The sequence below is a fragment of the Xyrauchen texanus genome, chromosome 16 (genome assembly GCF_025860055.1).
Source record: "Xyrauchen texanus isolate HMW12.3.18 chromosome 16, RBS_HiC_50CHRs, whole genome shotgun sequence".
NCBI lineage: Eukaryota > Metazoa > Chordata > Actinopteri > Cypriniformes > Catostomidae > Xyrauchen > Xyrauchen texanus.
In genome coordinates, this window is record NC_068291.1 from 39,028,444 (window position 1) to 39,051,673 (window position 23,230).

Consider the following 23,230-nt stretch of genomic DNA (forward strand, 5'->3'; position numbering starts at 1 on the left):
TATAATAAGTTTATTGAGTAGAGTCCAGTATAGATTGAGTTTGATTTTTTTATTTGGTGTTTTTACAACCTACATGTGTGATTAACATACATATTTTTTCTAGAGCAAGAGTTTGTAGTTTTACAAGTGTTTTTTGTAAAATCTCAACATTTTCATAGAATGTGTGTTTATCAAATCTAGACAGGCCACATTTCCAGCAGCCATCACTCAACACCTTATCCTTGAGTAATCATGCTAAATGGCTAATTTGGTCCTGAAAATCACTTGCCGTTATATCAAACACAGCTGAAAGATATTTGGTTTGATAAATGAAGCTTAACATTGTCTTTGTATGTGTTTTTGAGTTGCCACAGTATGCAATAGACTGACATGTCTTAAGGTCAATATACTGTATAGCACAAATAAAAAGAAACTGCTTTCTCTAGAAACTCATAAGTCAATAATGTTTTGACGAATGAAGGCTATTCAATGCTTGAAATTGCCAGACAACTGAAGATTTCATAGTTGTACACTACAGTCTTCAAAGACAAAGGACAACTGGCTCTAACAAGGACAGAAAGAGTTGTGGAAGGCTAAACATTAGTATAATTACATCAGAGTCTCAAGTTTGAGAAATAGATGCCTCACATGTCCTCAGCTGACAGCTTCATTGAATTCTACCCGCTCAACACCAGTTTCATGTACAACAGTAAAGAGAAGACTCAGGGGTGCAGCCTTATGGGAAGAATTGCAAAGAAAAAGCCACATTTGAAACAGAAATACAAAAAGAAAAGGTTAGAGTGGGCAAAGAAACACAGACATTGGACAACAGATAATTGTAAAAGAGTTCAATTAACCCCATTGAGCATTTGTGGGATCAGCTAGATTGTAAGGTGAGTGACTTGTGCCGGACAAGACAGACACATCTATGGGAAGTGCTACAGGAAGCATTGGGTGAAATGTCACCTGAGTATATGGACAAACTGACAGCTAGAATGCCATGGATCTGCAAAGCTGTCACTGCTGCACATGGAGAATTGTTTGATGAGAACTCTTTGAACTAGTTTAAGAAATTTATTTTCAAATTGTAATGGTAATTTTTCACATTAATGTCCTGACTATGCATTGTGATCAGTTGAATGCTTCTTTGGTGAATAAAAGTATTAATTTCTTTCCATAAAAGCAAAATCTGTACATAATTCCAAACTTTTGGCCTTCAGTGTATATAACAAATATATATAATACATTATAACTTCTGCAGATAAAATTAAATGTTGCTTGTTTTATAATTTATTATACTCTAGGTATAACTATGAATAGGTAAGTATTATAATGTATTATAATTGTGGCTACAATTATTTATGAGAAGTTATAACATTATAAGGAGTAGTATAAGACATTATTCATGCATAATAATGCCTTTACAATACATTATAACTATGGTCCTTATAGAAAGAGTTTCCAATCTTACCATAACCCTATCTCTAAACCTTACCCTGTTACTAACCCAAACCTTAGTAACAGCCAATGTGACTCTTGCGAGACCAGACCAAGTGTTCCCGTCTACATATGTCACACAAAGATTTGATTTTAGCTTACCGGTATTACTTCTTTTCTTTGAATTCTTCAGGCTCCTGCGACCACTCACGGAACTGCTGTTCTCACTCATTGAGTCCTGAGCTGAGGATGTACTTCCTGTGGCCTCACTGTCACGTATCATACTCTCATAGCCACTACTGCCACCACTGTGATAGAACAATGCAGTCTTTCCCATGGCAGGAGGAAGTTCTCCACTTAGCACACTGCTGTTGTCGCTAGCATGCCCGCTACTGCAGCGGTGAGGCCTTCTTGGGGCCGTGATCTTACTGTAAGGTGAAGGCAAAGTATGGACCACTGGCCTTTCCTCTCCTTGGACTGTTGCTCCTCTTTCTTCGGTGTCAGAAGCCCCTTGTCCTTGTGTAGCACGGGAGCTGGCACTGCCTTGTAGAAGCTCAGAGATTCGTCCATTGACTGCCCTTAAAGGCAGCTTAGACACTAGTCCTGTCCCCCTACTGCGACTTAGGGACTGGGTTGACCAAGAGTTCTGGTTCTGATTCTTTCCATTAGGTGGCGAACTTGAGCTTCTATTTACTGACTGTGGAAGGGACTTTGTGGAGAAACTTAGAGTCTTAGTGCTAGACGTTGATAAACTTCGAGCTTTGGGACTGGTCATAAGCAGTTTGCTCACAGCAGATATTTTGGACTGACTTGCTTTGGGTGACTGTGGTACATTGTTGTTACCATTTGGTCCATTGGTTGGTGATGAGAGTAAGCCACGGTTGAGGCTCCTACCTGTCCTTGGCATTGTGCTGTCTTTTGTGGTGCCTCCTTTAGAGCCCAGAGAGGTCAAACTCTCAGCCCTTTCCAGGGACTGACAGTCATAATGCGTCCTCTGAGACCTTCCTAAGGAATTGGTTCTGTTAGCTAACTGCTCAAGTTTGGCACTAAATAGTCTGCTGCTTTCAACATTTGGGCATTTATGTTTGCCATTTCCACCCAGATCTTCAGGTGTGCTGCCAAGAAAAGACAGATACTGGTTTGGTGTCTGGGCATTTCCAGGATTATGTTGGGGAATTGCTCTGTTCCTCTGGTCAAGGCTAGACTTTCTTACAGGTGGCAAAGGTGGGATTCCTTTCTGACGGGTAAAAATACCCTGCCTACCACCAGAATTTCTTCTTTCAAGAGTGGCCCTAGGACTGCAAGGAGTAGAGGTGGTAACCCCAAGACTTTTATACTCCCCACTAGTGTAGCGGTATGTGGGATCTTCTAGATCATCCTGCTTGTTCAAACGATGCCACGCTCGAGGTAGACTCCCTGTTCTGTGTATGTCTGTAGAGTACACTTGAGTTATACTTTCAGATGCATTGATGACCATCTCGCATCCATCCCCCACTCGATTTATTGAATCAGGGGAAAATGCTGCTTCAATACTTGAGCTGTACTTGTCGGCTAGGCAATTGTCCTTTATAGATTCAGATGTTCTCTTCTCTGACTTTACCTCAATGACCACCTCTTTCACCTTGGTCTCTACAGCACCCTTCCTTTTTATCCAAGGGTTTTCAAAATTGATCTCACTTGATGTAGAAACAGGTGAGGATATGAGATCATTAACTAAAGTGGTTTTGGTTTGTAAGTCCTGTACAGCCATTGGTTTAACAGCAGCACAAGTGTGAGAAACATTGGTCTTAAAAGGAACATAGCCACCTGATGTTGTGGCTGAGGACATCTTATCCAGTTTGTGTTTAGTAGGGGTATTTTTACTATTCATTTTGACAGTTTTATGGAGATCATTTTCAATTTCTGAGTTATTTTGCACATCTGAATCAGAGAGACCTTCAATGTCAACTTCCTCTTGAATTTCTACAAGTCTGTCCTCAGCTAGGGTTTCACTCTGTCCAAAGCACTGCTGGGTAACAAAGCTATGACATGAATGGTCACCATCACTTCCAGTGCTCATTTCACTCAGCCATGAGCTTATTGAGGAACGACGACTTGCCTGCAATTCTCCCTCAATCCTGCTGAGAGGCAAGGATTTTGCAATGTTGACTTCTGAGATGGTGGCCGTGGTGGTGCAGGGGGCAGTGATGTGATGTTCAAAGTCTGCACTCATGCTACTAATGATACTAACAGGCCTTGAACCTGATGCAAGGGCTTGCACTGAACAGTCACTGTTAAAGCTAATAATACTGGTTGGTCTTCCATTCTCCATTACCCCACTAATTATCATCTTTTCCACTAGGGTGAACACCAGCTCATCCTCTCCATTTGGCTCCAAAGGCTGTTGTAGTGTAACCGTGGCTGTGGTGTCCTTGACATCTTTCTTATTGTCCAAAGGCAACTGGGGAACATCATCACACAGCGTCTCAGCTGATCCAAGGCTGTTGGAGGATGAAGATCTATTTAGGACCTGTGGGCTCATGCCCACTGGAGAGGTTCTAGACTCTGGATTAGGCAAAGTCTCAGTGGAGGATTTCCTAGAATCTTTGTAAAGATCTTGAGACGAGTGAGGGGGTGTGCCAGGCATTACTCCCTTCTGGGTGTATACTTTGCAACGTTGAGAAGGAGAGGATGGTAGTTTGTATTCTGAGGTTTTAGTAAGACTGGCAATGCCTAACCGTGGGGAGCCCATAGGACGAGATTTGCCCTCACTGCTACTCCCACCATTGATGGATTCTCTGCTGTCATGCAAACTGGAGCTTTTGGTTTTTTGAAGAGGAGTGAGTTGCCCAACACCACTGCTAATTGTCACACTTCTGCTCGTGGAAAGTCCTAAAGTGCCTGTTGAACAATGTGCCAAGCTTTCAATAATTGATTGAGCAACTTCTGCTTCCTCAACTACCTCACGGATCTCCTCCAGTTGCTGGTCATTGGAGATCCTCTTGGGTGAACTTGATTGCTGGATTTCTTTAAAAACTTGACCATGGTTAGAAAGAGGCTCAATTTTGGTAACTCTATTGGCAGGAACTTCTTCAAAAGGGAATTGCATCACCTCTTCTCTTCCATCAATACAGTCCAGCCGCTCTTGAAGCTCAGCAAAAGTGTTGCATTTGAGACAGTCTTTTTCCTTTTTGCCTGACTCAGCACCTTCTTCTGGCACAGGTGGAAGTGACTGGGGATGGTTGATCTGCAAGGGCTGGACAGACAGTGAGGGTTCAGCTATCAGGTCTGCAGCTTCTTCTTGAGATGGTTGTGATGTCAAAGGAGCCTTGTTGTGATCTGCATTATTTTTATGCAGGGAAGGGATGATAGGCACAAACTCAGGAGGACCTTCGTTGTCTGTAAGCTCTTTGTCTGAGAGGGCTGAGCCATTTGGACCCACGTAGATAACAGTGTCACATGACTGTTCACTGCTGGAGTAGTCTTCAGGGTCACTGGAGAGGTGTAACAGGGTCATCTCTGAATCAACCACATTTCTTGAATGGATGGTTCTCAACTGGGTTGGGCGACGCATTCTTCCTTCCTCGCATGAGCTTTCACCACCCGAGGAACTGGATGTGTATTGCTGTAAAAGAAAAAAACAGATTATATTTTCGTACATGAGTCAACTTGAAACACGACTGTGGTATTATTCAGTGTATATATTGTTTTTTCCTATACCATTGCTTAAGAAAGCTCAACAAAATGAAGGACAGGTTCATACCATGCTTACTTTAGCCTTCTTCTTCTTCAGCCTAAGAACACGAGAGGCAATTTGAAGTGTAGACAGAGTCTCTGAGAAGTTGGTGGGTGACGAGGAGATGTGGGAAATCATTGTGGTACGGCAATTCATGTTGCCCAGGGACTCTCGTAATAGCATGGTTAACTTACTATCTCTGTAAATTAAAATGTAATAGAATTAGTTTGACTAGTATTATCAACAATAATTCATGCAATCATCTAATCAGCTAATCATGTGACAGCAGTGCAAGTGCATAAAATCATGTAGATTCGGGTGTGGAGCTTCAGTTATTGTTCAGATCAACCATCACAATGGGGAAAAAATGTGATCTCCATTATTCTGACCATGGCATGAGAATTTCTGTAACTGCTAATCTCCTGGGATTTTCAAACACAACAGTCTCTAGAATTTAATACGAATGGTGTCAAAAACAAATACATCCAGTTTCTTGTTCATGAGAGAGGTCAACTGAGAATGCCCAGACTGGTTTGAACTGACAAAGTCTACGGTAACTCAGACAACAGCTCTGTACAATTGTGGTGAGAAGAATAGTTGGTTGGCGCTGTTTTGGTGGCACGAGGGGGACCTACACAATATTACACAATATTAGGCAGGTGATTTTAATGTTGTGGCTGATCGGTGCATATACTGTAGCAACATAGTGTACGATCTTGTGATTACAGATATATGCTTTGCCTATTTGTTTAATGACTGTGCTTTTTGGTTGATATACTTAAATAAGATAAGTCAAGAGTGCAATCATTGTCAAGTGGTCATTAACACAGTCACCACATGGCTAGCTAAGCATAAATAACACAAACACACTGCAATATATAAACTTTGATGTAGCAAAACATATAGGCTAGATTTATCAGCATGCCATAAGGAATGTAAACACTGATTATGTAAAACATATATGTTATGGTTTCTGGTTATTGCTCTAATACTGTGACCTAGATTGACGGTTACATACTAGTGCAAAATAAATAATTAACTCAGATTATGAACAATATTATAGATTGGACATTAATTCAGAGAGGTTAAATCAACCAATTAGAGAGATAAAAGCACCATAAATATTGTTTAGCTCTAATTAAATTAAATTATCTAAAATTAGTGACTTTTATATTCATTTATGACATGCATATTAATTCATGTTATCTTGTGCAAATGCTGCATTCCTTTAAGAGGCTCTAAACCCTAATTATATCTCAGTTCTCCAGAGCAATTGTGATTCCAGGCTTAAACCCCATGATGCTTTGCAATGTCAATTCAAGATGATCAAATTAGGGAGACATAGCATAAAAATGCATGTGCCTTGGGTGTTCTAAACGGAAATGCCAACACGATCTCGTGACAATTCGTACATAATTTACGAGTTGGCTATTTTGTTTGGTCTAGCATAATGTTGTTCGCATAAACTCGTACGACTTCATCACGTGCAAATTCCCAGATGTTCAATGCGGAAGGAAGCAAGTGTTCCGCACACAAGGTGTTAAGGACATACTGCAGCAAGTAAATGTCTCGTCTTAGATGGAAACAATGTCCAGCAGGGTCATTGCTGTAGTGAAAGTCGTAGTGCAATTGCACAATATTACGCAAATTATCCAAATTTAGAAAAGTCATACGAATCCTGACGATTTAGCCAGGAAAGTGTGGAAATGAAGCACATATATGGCAAAAAAATAAATAGCTGCTGAAACATGTTCGGCTGATTCAAAGTTGTCTGTTTAACCCAAATTAACATGCTGTTTAAAGAAACAATACAGCAGTTGCAGTGAAATGGTCTGTGTTAAGAACATTAGATGAATACCAGTGAATGTGAATTGTCATCTGTCTCTATTGCTGCTTGGCACAGGCTTATTCACTTAGCTATTTCATGAGGAACGATAAAGGTTAGCTTCTCTCTACAGACTCAATGTAGCATTAGAATCCACTAATAATTGCTCAAATCAAAGGCTGGAAAATGTCAGTTTGTATATATTATTGATATGAGGTGTGCTCATTAAGAATTAACTGTATAATATAAAAGCTAAACATGTTGCATCTTTAATGAGTTTAGCTACTGGCGGATGGCATCATCCATTTCATTATAATAGCAATCTAGTAAGTAAGGTTGCAACATATTGGTCTGTGAGATGAGACTAAAAACTGTAACATGATATGTCTTTTGGACTGAAACCATTATATATAACCAAGCAGAGAGACGTTATCTCTAGACACAGTCTATATATCTAAGATACAAATATGTCAATAAGTAAAAGGCCTACTTGTAAGGGATGTGCTTGCTGCCATTGACTAAGGCCAGAATGACATTTCCCAGGGCAGATAGAGAGAGACATGGTCCTGTGGTGCTGTCTCGGGTCTTACTCAGAACCTTCACACAGCTTCCCATGTCAATGAGATGCAGTCTGCTCCTGCCTCCTGACACTAAACAAAAGAAAAACAGTAATATTCCCTTTTGGTTTAGCTAATTTTAACAATTAAATCTGGATGCTAATACAGTGGTACTCTGATACTGTATATGGTACTGAATGATTACCATATTCAAGAACCATGGCATTTACATTTCCAAAAATATGGTAGAAACACAAAAACTCTTTGGTATATTATTGTCAGTTATAAACAATGTCAAAAACCTTATAATCTTCTAATGGCAGAATAACAGAAGACTAATAAAGATACAGATGATACTCTACGTATTGGTTAAACTTTCACATTAATTAACCTACATTTCAAATGGTACCATCATTTCTATGTGATTCTATAATGTAAGCTAACTCAAATACCATGGAAACATCTAGAATGTATTTCTTGGCTATGCTTACACTAGCTTTGTTTTGCATGGTTTGGATGTGATTCAAGTTACCCAAATACCCCCAAATCCCAGGCTAACACATCTGTTTTTGCTTTCTGTTCTCAGTACAGTCTCTTTTTTAAGGAGGCAGCATTCACTCCTTCCAGACATAGTTTTGTATGTGTGTGTGTTTGTGTGATAAGAGAAATTAGCACTATTCTCCAGAAATAGCAAATTAGCATGACATCTTTTAAGATCAGATCGCACTTCGTACATTTAGCAATGGCCTTTTTTTGTCTGTTATCACACTATGTCTAAGATTATCAAGGACAGACATTTGGATGTACAATGAGAGAGAAATTTTGTTGATGAACATTGTGGGCAGTGAAAAAGTAGAAAAAATGTTTGATGGACCTCCTTAATGAGCAGGCCATAATCGCTGAGGATAGCAATTATTAAATCATCCATTTTTAAATCATAAAAATGTCACAATAATTATGATAATTAGACCTAATCGCATACAAGTCCATTACAAATTAGGAACAATTTATAAAAATATACACTAACTTTTTTTTATTTAAATTTGAGTGATTTTAATTGCTCAATTCTAGCAAAGGTGGACATGGAAAAAGCAGCTTAAACAAGTCTAAGGAGGTTTGCTGGTCCTTGCTGGTTTAAGATGGTCTAGTTGATCTCCCAGCCTTGCCAAACTGGTGTTTAGCTGGTCTGGATGGGAGACCAGCTGGCCGACCAGGTAAACAAGCTAAACACCAGCTTAGCCAGGCTGGGAGCTCAACTAGACCAGTTTAACAAAGCCTACACCAGACTGGGAGAACAATTAGATAATCTTAGACCAGCAAAGATGGTTTAAGTGTTTTTTGTTTTTTTCCAGCATAGATAGTTTTTGCAGTAAGTTATAGATCTTTCCAACTAGATAATTTGGAGTTACTACTATGACTGAATCTAATCATTATGTTCCTTCTAACTTATAGTTATACTCACTTCCGCCCTTTCCGGTCTTTTCCATGCGATACTGGTAGATGTGCAGGGTGAAGAGCATGTGAGAGTTGCGGTGCTCCTCTTCATCACAGTCTGGCTTGCTGCTGTAGCGTGAAGCAATCGCAGCATCCAGGAAGAAAGCGGCCTTCTCTGCCGTAGGAGCACGCAATTCACTCTGATTCAGCAGCTATTTAAAAACATGAAGGATGAAAATGGCAGTCATTTTTGCACAATTATGGGTGAAAAAAAAACCATTGGTTTGGAAAATAATGAGTATCTTATTTCAACATGCAACAATTGCAATGCCTATTTAAAAAAAAAAAAACAATAATGCAGATAATTAAAGAGAAGAATCAAAAACACTCTCAGCAATGTCTTAATGTGTAAAAATATTTTTTTGTTATTGGGCAAAAATTATTTTCATTTTCAGCACTCAGAGAAAAGCTTTGCATATCATGTTTGAAGCCTGTTCCTTAAGATAAGTCTGTTTGTAGTAGGAAAAATGAGAAGTGGGTCTATTTTGCTGTGAGATACTAGTCCAAAATGGGATTAGTGCAGATGTCTAAGGGATTAAAGAAGCAGAAATTGTCTCTGCTCAACTAATCCTTTCATCATGTATTAGCATTTTACCCAACAATGGAATCATTATTAGAACCTGATTGTCATGCTTTGTTTTTTGGGGGATAATCCCTTAATAAGGACATTTCCTTACAGGAAAACAGTGTGTATGTACTTTATTTATTTCAAATAATCTGTTACCATTTTAGAGTACATTGAATCAGCAATGTATAGAAAAGTGTGAACCTGTTATCTTAATATTATCTGTTAATTATTATGGTGAACAATTCATATGATCTTGAATGTACTTTGGTAATGACACATTGTATAAGACATTTGACACATGAAACAGTCATTAAGTAAGGGATAATGTACAGTCAGCCGGTTATTATTGCCAAAAAAAACCCAGACAGGGTGATCAGGACATTGTATCACTGTAAAGGGGTTTATTTTGCTATATTGACCTGCTGAATGTACATATGTACCAAATAAATACAGTAAATGAACATGAACTATTATTTTAGTAAATATGACTTTATTACTTGGGAAGAAAGAGTCAGAAAATTGATATGAAAGACGTGAAACTAGGATCACTGTGACCATCAGTGGGAGAGCGAGATAAAGGGGAGCTGGAGATCCCAATTCGAGAGAGAGAGAGAGACGCATGCGACTGCGCTGCATGTGTGTTCGTCTTGTGTTTTATGTTCTACGTTAAGTTCCTTTATACCATTAAACTTTACATTGATTGTTCAGCCGGTTCCCGCCTACTCCTTGCCCATTCTAAATACTGTTAAAGTGGTGCCGAAACCCGGGAGGGAAGAGGGATGCGCTGTCACGGAGTCCTCGCCGCTGCCATCTGCCTGAGGTCGGAGGAGTCACTGCCGGATGCCGAAAGCCAGGCGAACTGCTGCCATCTACCGAAGAAGGGGATGAGCTGTTCCGTCCACCAGGGGCCTGAGGACTCGCTAACATCCCTCAAGGTAGGAGCGAGCTGTCGTCTGCCATAGAGCGGAGGAGCGGTTGAAGGGGACAGTGTGTCTGGAAACCGGCAAGCAAGTTTTCCTCTCTCTCCCTGTGTTTTTTCGGTTGCCCTTTCACTTTCCCCACGCCTCCTCGTCATTTCTCCCGCAGGTTCCCAAGAGGCAGGGTGGACCACCGGCTGACAGAACGGCCAGAAGGGCAGAGTCTCCCCTCCAGAGATGAGGGGGTGAGTAGGTCAGTCCGGTGGTGTCCCGGCCTGAATCGGGCGGGGGAGGAGTGTGATGAGGAGGAGGCCGTGAGGACGCACGGACAGTGCTGAATCAGGTGATCAGCAGGAGAGTGAGATAAAGGGGAGCCAGAGATGCCGGTTCGAGAGAGAGATGCACATGGCCACACTACATGTGTGTTCATCTTATGTTTTATGTTCTATGTTGTTTTAAGTTCATTTATACCATTAAACTTTACATTGACTGTTCTGTCGGTTTCCGCCTCCTTGCCCACCTTTATACTGTTACAGCCACATACACACTAGAACATTTTCGGTTGAAAACGCATTGACATTGCTATGTTTCTGTCTCTCGTCTTTTTCTAGTACAACAAACTTGGAAAACTGAATTTTTAAATGAAAACGGATTAGTGTGGACATGGCTAAAGTCCTTCTAGCAAGTTATTCCGCTGGCGGCCATCTCTGGAATGCTCCCGGGAAGCTATTTCCAGTCATGAAAGTGCACCTCCTTTCTACTTGAATAGGGAAACACGAAATCTCCATAACTGTTGGTCAATATTATGATCAAAGAATATATTTTAAATCGGCAATAAAATATGACACTGGATTCATTAAGTGTGCTTCTATACCTCCGATTAAGCAAAAAAATAAAAAATAACAGGCTTGTATTGCTAATGCGCACGTACATTCTCAAGTTGATTGACAGGTGATGTCTGTATCTAAAAGGTGATTGGCTCTTTTACCTATAAGGCAGGACTTCTTTTCTACATCCGTTGACCATTGGGCATCACAATTTCTCCCAATAATTTTAATAGAAGTGGTCCTTCTCTGCTAAATAGTTATCGGTTGCTTGGGACAATGTTCAATTATACAGTTTAGTGCTCATTATAAAAAATTATTGAACCACAAAATGTCTCGATTGAGAATCAGGTATTCCAGAGAGCTGTGTTGTTTATCATACAGCAGAATGAAAAACGTATGTAATTAAAACAGTGTTAACAATTAGAGCAACTGTTTTACCTGCATTCCGCAGATGGGGTCCTCACAAAGGTAAACACCTGGAGACTGGCCGTCCTGCAGACTGCCTGTTGCCACCTCAGACAGCAGATCTTTCAGATTCTCGTCTTTTCCCCACACCTCCACCGCTGACACTCGCACAGAAAACCGTGCACCTGTCTTTTCCTTGCACTCGTTGATCAGTTTGAAGAGCCAGGAGATGGCACAAGGTATGATCCCCAAACTCTGCATGGATTCGTCTTTACCGATCATTGTGTAGGATTTCCCTGTAATAAGACCAAGAGTCAAATTCAAATAGTGTCGATTGTTTATGACAATAAACTGCTGATACATTGTACTCCGGTAGTGCAATGGTTGAAGATCTGGTCTGGTAACCCAACAATCAGAGGTTCAAACCCTGAAAGGATTGATCCTTTAACTGAGGTTACTAACATTTTGGGAACATTCTGGTAACTATATGTAATAGGTAATCAGAAGGTTGTAGGTTTGAACTATGGTGTTGTTGATATATAAACTCATTGTCCAACAACACTTCATTGTTGTGAATAGACAATGGGTTCTGTAAGTTGCTTAGGATAAAGACATCTGATGTATCAGGTTGTCCAGTGGTTGTCAAACAAATGGATTTGGTGAATCAGAACCCAGATTTTACATTGGACATCAACTGCCTTCCCAGCAATGAAACAAATTTGTTTATTGTAACCTAAGTGAACACAAATACAATAAGGACTGGTTGGACACATAGACTTCAACAACAAATGGGAATATGGAAAACACTTTCTACTCTCTTTGAAAGATTGCTAAGCCTATTTATTTTGTGATCCTAATTATGCATGTTTACATGGTTAGTTGCATTTTATTATTTGCATTTAGGTTTTCTGCAACCCTCTCAGAACAGACCAGGTGATTTTTTTGGGTTGTGACTCATCTGTTGAGAACCACTGTGCTAAATGACTAATAGCAAACGTTAGCAGCATATAGACACTGAATATCATAGAGAGTTAATGCTATTTATTAATAAAAGCTGGATAATAATTATAAATTAAATCATGAAAGATATTTCCACCAAAAAATCCTATTATTTTGCGTTATGAATTGGTGGGCGGTTCACAAAGTATGAGTGGTTGAGTTGAAATAGGTCAAGTGATAAAAGCCATGGTCTCTGTTTGGACCAATATGTCTGGTCTATTTCACACTTTCTAATGTGATACTTTACTTCCAGACTATCACTTTGGCATAAAACACAATGACAGATGTCATATGCATGCCAGACAAAAACTATTAAAAAAAACACTAAAGCTGGAAAATGACAGGATTAGCATAATTGTGCTTATAAATATAGTCCGAAAATATACCGTGGCTAATCAGGACAACGTTTTGTCAAAACGAGTTTGACAGTACACTGACATTTGCCATCTGTCTTATTGTGGTTGAGTAAGCACATAAGCCGTGTGGGCAGCACTGGCCATTAGAAGCAGGTTCCCACACAGAACCAAAACCAGAATAACAGCCTGTTGATCAGCAGCGTCCCTATATTCATTTCTGGACATTGCCCTTTATGCAGAAATACCCCTGCTGTTGACATCAAAGGGGCCAGTAAACAAAGCCATATGTCACGCCACACATTCTGCACAATTTTATCTTCGAAATATGGGTTCCATCACTTTGTGTGTAAGAAAGATGGAATGAGAAATAGAGCCAGAGATAATTTCTGATGAAATAGATTTAAAGGATAAATATAATAATTTGCACATCAAAAATTTGTGCAAAAACATATTATGCTGAAACTACCATTTTAAAGGATCAATGGGCTGCTTTAGATGGAAGCTACTTTATTCACTGATAAACACCAGATAATAGTGGATACCCAGAGTGTTAACAAATAACTGAATTGTTTATGGCTATGCAAGCTTGTCATAAAACTATATACAGTGGCCTAAAAAAGTAATTGGTCACTTAAGCCACACTTAAAAATATGTTAATGTCATTGCACTATAACAAAATATTAAACCAAATGGTATTCATTTAGAAGAAAGATAGCACAAGGACACTTTAAGCAAAACATATAGCAAAAATATTATTTTGATAGAGTTTAAATCATATAATAATTGAGACAAAAACTTTTTGAGGCCACTGTAATAAATTATTTATTAATATATTTATTTATTATTTCCATATTGTAGAAATATTGGGCCGTTTAGATCAATTGAAGTTGCTGGGCTTTATTTATTTATTTATTTATTCTTACTATATTGTACATAAATCTGGCATTATAATGAGAAATATGACAATCCATATTTCATTATTATTATCAACCATGCTCCTCTGAATTATTATTATTTTTTTTTCATCAATGAACATTGCTGGGCTTTATTTATTTATTAATTATTTATCTCTATATTGTAGAAATATTGGGCTTTTCAATTAAATTAATATAAATATTTGCTGGATGTAAAAGTAACCATGCTCTTGTTAAAAGTTTATATATATATATATATATATATATATATATATATATATATATATATATATATATATATATATATATATATATATATATATATATTGTTGGGCTTTATTTATTTATTCTTTCCATATTGTCGATAAAATGGGCCTTATAATAAAAATATTGCTATCCTTATTTTCTGGCTGTAATATATCAATCATGCTCCTCTGAAAGTTTTTTACATCGATTAAAGCAATATTTTTGCTGGGCTTTTACTTCCAGGCGGAGTATAAGATTGATGCTCTGTAGCAGATGACCAAACTGAGAGTGAGTAATTAAATCAGACTAAATGGAGAGTAGAGCGATGGGAAGGCAGAGCTTACAAGATTCAATTACTGTAGCATCTCTCTTAACATTTTTACACACACAGATCCATTATAGGCTTCAATCTGTCCTTCAGTTTTATAGATTCTGACTTATGGCAATAAAGCATAAATAAGCCTCCAGGCTGATCAAGCAATTTCAAGACAGGAGATAAACCTTCTATTATCCTGTACACTGGTATGGTACTTACATTTAGACTATGGCTTGTGTACTAGTCTGTGTCCTTATGAATAAATAAATTGAAGGATTTTGACAGTTAAAAAAAGAACATCCTACATGATTTAAAAAACAACAACAAACTGAATTGCATTGAGCACACATTAAACGTTTACCTAAATTCCATGTTGTGTCGTCCAAGTTCACCGACATTCGCTTGGTTTCAGACACTCTTCCATGATTCTTTTGTTTCTTGTTTTACGCAGCAATTTTTATAAAAGAAAATGCCCAAGGTAATTACTCTCCAACCACTAACAGGCCAGTGTATGCGTTATTATGTGCTGGTTAATTAGCTCTGGACGGGTGACCAATTAAATCACTGTTGAATGCCTTTCCAGTGATGTATGAGCCAGTATTTGGTTTTCAAGTAAAGGTTAATGGAAACGAGGGATCTGAAGCATTACATGCTTTCATTAAATCACTGGCAAGCAACCACAGTGGCATAATTCTATTGTTTTCCAAGCAAATGGCTGGTTAATTTTTACTCTAATCTTCAAGATTCAACAATGGACAATGATGCTAAAACAGGATGAGCTCATCTTGTGGTCGGCCATGCATGCTATAAAACTACTTCCATCTAATTCTCAGGATGTCTGTGGTTTAGGTGTCAGGACGGTTCGGGGTGGGGGGAATTTACTAAACATTAAAAACCTTAATTGCATAGGCAAGACAAATATCTGCCTGAGAAGGAACAAGATATTAGAGAGGGGCAATGGATGCACTTTGCGACAGTCTGATACATTAAAGAGATGTTGAAATGACACTGATCTTCAAGGCTGACATGAGCTAAAAGCAGCTGTAAAAAGCACCATGCTATTTTTGAGAGCATTTCACATATTTGGAGCTCAGGCTAAAGGCATTGTTATTTGAATTAAGCCGCATTGAGAGCTCCGCATTAAGTTTTAAAAATGAATAAACAAAAAGGAAGGTTTGTTCAGAACCAGAATCTGAAAGGATATTAAGACATATTAAATACCACTGGAATTATAGGCACTCCAGCTTTGGAAAAACAACACAAAAAATTCCCATTTTTAGGCTCACAACTGGCATAAAATGAAAGGAGTGCAGAATTAAACTGATTTTAGCTATAGACCTACCTATCGCTGTATAACATTAAAATAATAATGCAGCCACCTTTATACGTTTTTTTAACTTCTAGTCTTGCTCCAAAAATATAGGCGAAATTGTCATATTGACTCCCCCTACAAAACAATTGATCACTCAGTAAATATTGGTCCATGGCATTTAATATTTTGGCTTTCGTCATCATTTATGTTCATCTTTCATCAGTTAAAAATGATCAACAACAAAGGCGTCTGGTTGAGTTGACATGGAATGATCCAACTGAGAAACTCATGTTAAGTCACTTGCCGCTAGATAAGAGTGCAATGTTAGCTTGAAGTAAGAAAATTAAAGCCATGTTGTAAAGACATGAGCATGTTGTATTTTCTGGTCACAGTAATTTGTCCATTACCTAGTTTGGAGTGCCCAAAGCAAAACACACAGCCATCTGCTCCATTCACCACAGACTGGATGACTTCAGCCACAGTTCCTGCACAAACCTCTGCCTGCCAGGAAAAAGACAATAGCCAATTAAAGATACAGATCCATCCAGAGATACTTTAGGTAAGAGCTATGATTTTCTCCATGGTTTACTACCAACAACCCAGGAAAGTAATGAACTTTGTTCACAATTATTGTGACTGAAGATCAAGGGCTGGTAACTGAAAGGTTTGTCGGTTCAAAATATACTAGGAGAGATGATATAAGCAACTGCCATATTGTGCTCAAATTGTTACTATCGTGAGGCACTTAATCTCAGGTTTCTCCATGGGAATTGTCCCTGAATTAAGAATGTACTTTAAGTATCTTTACATGAGGAAACATCTGCTAAATGAATAATGTTAGTTACTTTAAAGAGCACTTAAAAAGCAAGAATTATCTCATCAATGAAAAACCATTAAATCTGATCTACTTTACATTTTTAAAGATGCAGAGTTTAAGTTCTGTACCAGTAGCAGCACAAAACAGAACTGCAATCCACCTTAAGTTGTTAAAGTTGTTATGCCTGTTAAAAAATGTCTTAACTAATCAAAATAACTTTTTCTATTTTCCTTTTGTAGCATTAGATGCTTGTAGTAGCAGTACCCATTTATCTCTGTTGCACTCTGCTAGTAGCTACTGAAGCCTGCGCAGTTATCATGCAGCAGTCTTAAAAACAGACATACTGTAACTAGCTGAGCATAATTCTAGTTAATTAGCCTGATAGCTTAGCATGTTGCCAACTGACTAGCCTGCTAGACTTCTGCTAGCCTAGTTCACGGCTGAAGGCTAGTCATTTAGTAGCATGCTATGCTAGCAGGCTAATTGACTAGCTTTAGACTAAACTAGTAGGCTTATTGGTTAGCTTGTGAACCAAATTAACAAAAAAAAGTTTAATTTGACCATTTCGCTTCAGTTATATAATATAATATGTAACATTATTTCATAGAGTACATAAAGTACAATTAAAAAAAAATTGAGCCAACAGAATCGCCAAATAACCAAAAGGTGATTAATCCTACACGATGTCCAATAAAATGTTCTCTAGAATAAGACTGTCCCTCGCATTAGGGTTAGGGTTAACCCTAGGACGAGGCTAGGGTTTGGGTTGTTGCTAACCCTTGCAAAAACTAGAAAACGACTATGTTCGAAATAGCATCCTACCACACTACACTATTTCTGCCATATCTATAAATAGTAAGAGCAGTGTGGTAGTATGCTACAATACAGTACAATATGTCCCTCCCAAACGTCCTGTTCCAACAGGATATATTTCAACAAAGGAAAGAAATGCACATGGTCTTTAGTGGTTAACAATTTCTACAGCACTAACTTTAGAAATTGTACCTATCCCTTACCTGAGAGGCATCATGAGAGAAGGCAGCATCAAAGGCAAACATCTTGGGAGGAACCTGGTTGGAGCTGCCGCGTTTCTGAGTTTGATTCTGCTGAGAGTTAGCTGCAGGGTCCATGATGGTCACCTGCTTCCTACGAGAATCAACCTTTAGGAATGAGCTGGATTCTGCTGTACTGGTGGGTGATGAAGGACACACTCGTACCATCACTTTAACCTGAACAGAAATATAACGTCTTCTCAGAAAGCTTCCTCTGAGCACCACATCAAAGTGGAAACAAAGGCTGGATTCAAACATTTGTATCTATTTGAATGTTTCCTTTTTTTTACACCTGTATTCTTTTAGCTCTGAAGAAGGCCATTGTGCAAAAACGTGTTGGCAGATAAAGTTTTATTCCTTATTTTTCTCCATTTCACGGGTGTTGCTGGATTTGCTTTTTTGCTAGTGCTTCGTTTTTTTCCACACACCTTTCTGGTTTTGTGAAGTTACATCAGAACAACTCTACAACACCACATCAAAATGTCATGTTGCAAAGCAGCACATATCTATAAGTAAAAACCCAACCGACATTTTTGCAAACAAAACAACATTCTGCCCCAGGAAGAACAAGCTTTTTAACTGCATTCACTGCTTTGTTAAAGTTAACTGATTGTGGAAAGTTTGAATCTTGTTTGAGAACAGATTTCCTATAAGAGAATCTTGTTGTTTAATGTGGTTTACCATTAAAACTTTTTTATACAACTCCCAAACTTTCTTTACATGTTTACTGTTATTTATGTATCTGACTCAGGATGAAGGAAACAGAATTATGTGTGCGATACTTGGAGAGTTATTCATAACTCGTGAATATTTCACAAGACAAATTTTTGCACACAGCAAGCAAGAATTATATCTCACTAATACTGTTATGCAGTCGTGAGATTAAGCAAATGGCACACAGAGTAACTTGCAACTGAGGTTTCATTATGGGGAACTATATTTATATAAAAAGATGTCTAATTTGTTGAGCAAATAATTCATTTTGGAATAAGATTTAAGAATAAAATGATTGATAGTCCTTCCAATATTTCATGGTCTAAACAAAAGTGATGTAAATTCCTGTGTATATTCCAGTGTAAATCATATGCCAAGCCAAATGGGTTCCACATCCACCAAATATTTTGATTAACCTAATCTACGGTTGAACATTTATGTTTAAAAATGCTTTCCAAAGGGTAAACATTCCTTGAGAAAGTCCAAAGTTATACAATACCAATGACATAATGAACCGTCTTATTTATTAATCTATGTACCTTTCCAGACCTGTACCACATTCATATTTAAGCACCAGGCCTAATGCTCTGTTTACAAGCATGTGATCACTGAGAAACCATCATTCTCATGTACTGACCACATTTAAGGATTAGGGGATGAGAACAGAAGTGTGATTGTTAGAGCCCTGAAGATAGACAAGGGATAAATCTTGGGATTCCTTATAACTACAAATATAACTACTGGAAGCCCATTATTAGATTGTAGCAGTGATCTTGTGCCATCCTTTTGCAGTCTAGACACAATGGTTATTTAAGTGTTTGAGATTACATTTCAAGTTAAGTACATCTAACAGTACAGAAGTTCATCTTCACAGTCATCTCAATGCAAAGCCGAAACTCAAAGCAGCAGACATAATTACAATAGAAATCCAATCTTGAAGCCATATGGATTAGCAACTACTGTAAAATAGCATCATCGTTACATTGATAGACATTTTGATAAAGTACAAATCTGCTCCTCAACCTTATTTTTATGACACACCCCCCACTTCATTCCCTTACCCCAGCAAAACCAGTTAGATTTTCTAACACTCAAAAAAAAAAAAATCAAATGGTTTCCACATCTCACGCAATGCTTCTCACTGGTTCTTGCAGCGCTGCAATGATCAGAGGTGCTGGTTTAAGAACTTGAGACCGGTCTGTGAGTAAAAACTGTCCATTGAGCCGTATCCACCTACAGAGCCATACAGGGGCATTAGTGGAGGTTGTGACTTCTGTTTGACGCTGCTAAACCAGATACCTCAGATGGGTCGCTAGACTTCGGAATCAGATGAACCGTGGTACGAATGCATACCAACATGTATAATGTCTAGATAAATATTTAAATACAAACAGGAACTTTACAGTAGAATTGATTAACGTGACTGATAAACGCCCTGCATTTGTAACCTAACACCTTTGAATGCCCACTGGGGGGTGGTAACACCCCATTGAGAACCCCTGCTCTAGAGTATCAGATGAGTCATTCAGGCATATCACTTTGTTCTTAGACATTGTGCTTATTGTTTCCTTATTAGATGATTGTTTTAGTACACATAGATAAACAAATTCTCCCTTTAGCTGATTTAAGCCTTTTTTTCCTGATTTAAGGATCAATAATAGATTTGAGAGCCCAACACAAGGTATACTGTATGTAGAGGAGATTCATATAGGGATAATCATATCAAATAATTCAAGTGTATTCCATTGAGATCAATAAGTTAAATTAAAGACCGTTTCCAGTACTTAATGCAGAACTAAAGCTAATAGGTTATTATAGCTAATGGGAAGCTAAAAAATTATTTTGATATTACAAGAAAATAGAAGTACAAGTGATTAACCATGCACAAGTGGCCTTTACGATCCCACCAGACTGATCACATGAACATGAGGTGACTATGGAGAAATCTGATATTACAAATTTTGATATAACTTGGTTCTTTACAGGTATTGTGGCAGTCTACGGTAAAATGTCCACTGGGTGGTGCTAAAAGCAAGTAACATTTTCTCCTAAATTGATGAGGTTTTTAAGGATAATACTCTATTGAGTTTTTAATCTCTACCATAACAATTAAACCTAACCGATGGTGTCATAAAAAGCAGTTGCTGAAACAATCAAATTTTGCGGTGCGTCTATAATACATGCGGCTAATTTGTTAATATCACACAATTTGCGATATTAACGACAAATCACCCTCAAACAATCTTGTAAATGTAGTTGGTTATATAATGCAAATGTGGTAAGTCATGCACAATAGTGAAAGTGTTCAGGATTCATAAGAAAGTGTTTATGTAACTGATAATATTTTACTGTGTAATTTTGTATTAAATAGTCGTTTTCACACACGCACAACCTTTTCCTGAAAATGAACTGCAATTTTCAGTTCAGAGGTCATGTGTGAATACAATCCATTCGAAAATACAGGTCGATTTTGTGCTGGCTATTTCCCTGTATGAGAAGCTGTAACGTTACCTGAAAAGTTATGCTTTGATGCTATGTGTGAACAGAGTCATATGATTAACGGTTTGAGCACGTATGAGGTCAAGACATGCTGATGTAAGACGGAGATGATTCAGTTACTCTGGAGTTCAAAACTGTCTTAAAATTGGACAAATAGTGAAATTATTCCATTTTGTCTGAAGATAAATATAAATGTATTTGTTATATTTTAGAGCCAACTATAGAGGAAACTTTGGAGTGCATAATGTTCCACTTCTCAAATCTGAAGTCATATGGTGAGAAGCCTATGGAAATCGACTTTGCACAACCATGAAACTGGACCAGAAAGAAATAAAGATGGTAAAGTGATCAAAGTGGAAATGTATTTTTTACGTCACACACATCCAACTCGCAATCTACGTCTTTCCACCCAAGACTGCACCCAAATGCACTCTGCCTGTTTCTTTTGAGACTCAGAAAAGAGAAGCAGCAACTGCATTGCTCTCGTACATCCATGTTTGTTTAAGTCTGTCATGTGCCTTCTAGAACAGGGGCTTGGGTTTCCACGTGTGCTTGTGATTGGGTCGACTTGACAGATGGAGTGATCCTCAGTTGTTTAGTGTGATGCCCAGGTTTTGACTGTAGCATTTACATAGTCGGTAAGTGTGTGAAACCCAGTATTTTTTGATTTTGTTCAGATTTTAGAAGTTCTGTAGTGTACTCCAGCCTAAAATGGATGTAGACATTTTTCAACCAATTCAATAACTATTTGGTTATGAATGGGTGCAAAAAGGAAACAAGAAGGAAACAATTACTGAATAGCAGATTGCATTTTACTGCAATTTTCCAGGTCGCATATGTGAAAGGGTCTATTGTTGTTTTAGCGCCTCTAGTGTTCATTTCAGCAGCACACTGACTCAATATGTAAAAGTAGCCACATAAAAATAATTTCTCAGAAATTTAGGAATGGTAACATGATTCTATGAGACCAGGTTTGGATCCTATGGTGTTGTGGGTGGTTGCTGGGGCATTACTAAATGGTTACTAAGCTGTTCTAGGTTGCTTACTGGCCCATATGAAGAGAGACCATCCCCAAGTCACTATGATATGCTACTGTAGGTCTCTGGCCCTTACTTCAATGTCATTGAAGACAGAATTTAATGAAACCTCGTTCTATACCTACAGTCCCTGTGTTACAACGAGAATAATTTTGTTCAATCATCATCGTTTGGTGTAACCGATTCTCCAAGGTTTGTATGCTTATGTCTTCGATGTCTGATTTTTACTCAAAAATATTTTTTTTATTTGATAGAGAAGCTGGGATGAGATCATGTTGGGGGGCCTAATTAGCCAGCATATGCGACAGGATGGTGGAGGAGGTGATCTCCAAATGAGCTCTTGTGGGTGAGAGCAGTTTGGAAAGAGCAGCATGACTAATTAAAGAAGATGCTCTATTGTTATTATAGATCATTAAGAACACTGACACAAGTGTAAAACCCATATAGTCATACATTTATGGCCCCAATAATTCACTGCATTGTCAGAACTTCTTTTATGGATCCTTAGATAGGTCCCCAAAATTATTTGGACACATAAAAAATAACTGCATTAAATAACAAAATATCAAACTATGTGGCATGTGCCATCAAATGATGCTAGAGATTTTCTCAGAACTAATTTTTACAATTACTTTTAAACAACATGGTCATTTTTAGTGTGTGTAAGCACTTCCTTACAAAGTGTTCACTCTGAAAGTTTTACAATACCTTTTGTCTAATATTTCAACAGTATGGCTGGGAGAGGGAGAGAGCCACACACAGCTGCCATGTGTGTGTTTGTGTTTTGTGTCTTTTTGTTTCATTAAATATTCCTCCTTGCCCATTTTATACCCTGTTACACTGGTTCCGAAGCCCAGGAAAGAGGAGGGATGCTCTGTCATGGAGTCTTTGCCACTGCCGTCTGCCCAAAGGAGCAGCCATGGCCGTCCGCCGGCGGACAGCGGAATCGCTGCCGGCCGCCTGGAGTGGTGGAGCCATTGCCAGGGGTGGAAGGGCTTGTTACCGGCCGCTAGAACGTGGGGGAGCGGTCCATCCGCCTGGGGTCAGAGGACTTTGCTCCAGTCCGCCGGGAGGAGCGGCTGTCTTGGAGTGAGAGGGTGGAGGAGTGATCGAGGACCAGGCGACGGCGTGTCGGGGAATGGGCGAGCAATTTTTTTTTCTCTCTCTCTTTCTCTCTCTTTCACTGTCGCTCAGCCTTGCACTTTCCCTCTCCTCTTTTCCCTCCCCTTGTCTCCCTCCCAGTT

At 38.5% G+C, this 23,230-nt stretch overlaps 1 protein-coding gene across 2 annotated transcripts in view; it reads right to left on the bottom strand.

Moving 5' to 3' along the window:
* Positions 1–23,230, bottom strand: part of LOC127657238 (kinesin-like protein KIF26B) — a 124,170-nt gene that overhangs the window by 7,265 nt on the left and 93,675 nt on the right. Inside the window, exons 6-12 of one of the 2 annotated variants that reach the window (XM_052145938.1) lie at positions 17,701–17,913; positions 16,275–16,368; positions 11,758–12,020; positions 8,976–9,159; positions 7,447–7,606; positions 5,168–5,330; positions 1,579–5,020 (exon numbers count right to left, since the gene is read on the bottom strand). In XM_052145938.1, coding sequence (XP_052001898.1) covers positions 1,579–5,020; positions 5,168–5,330; positions 7,447–7,606; positions 8,976–9,159; positions 11,758–12,020; positions 16,275–16,368; positions 17,701–17,913 — 4,519 coding nt within the window. Of the gene's footprint in view, positions 1–1,578; positions 5,021–5,158; positions 5,331–7,446; positions 7,607–8,975; positions 9,160–11,757; positions 12,021–16,274; positions 16,369–17,700; positions 17,914–23,230 lie in introns of both variants that reach the window. The other variant, XM_052145937.1, reaches the window with a different exon arrangement.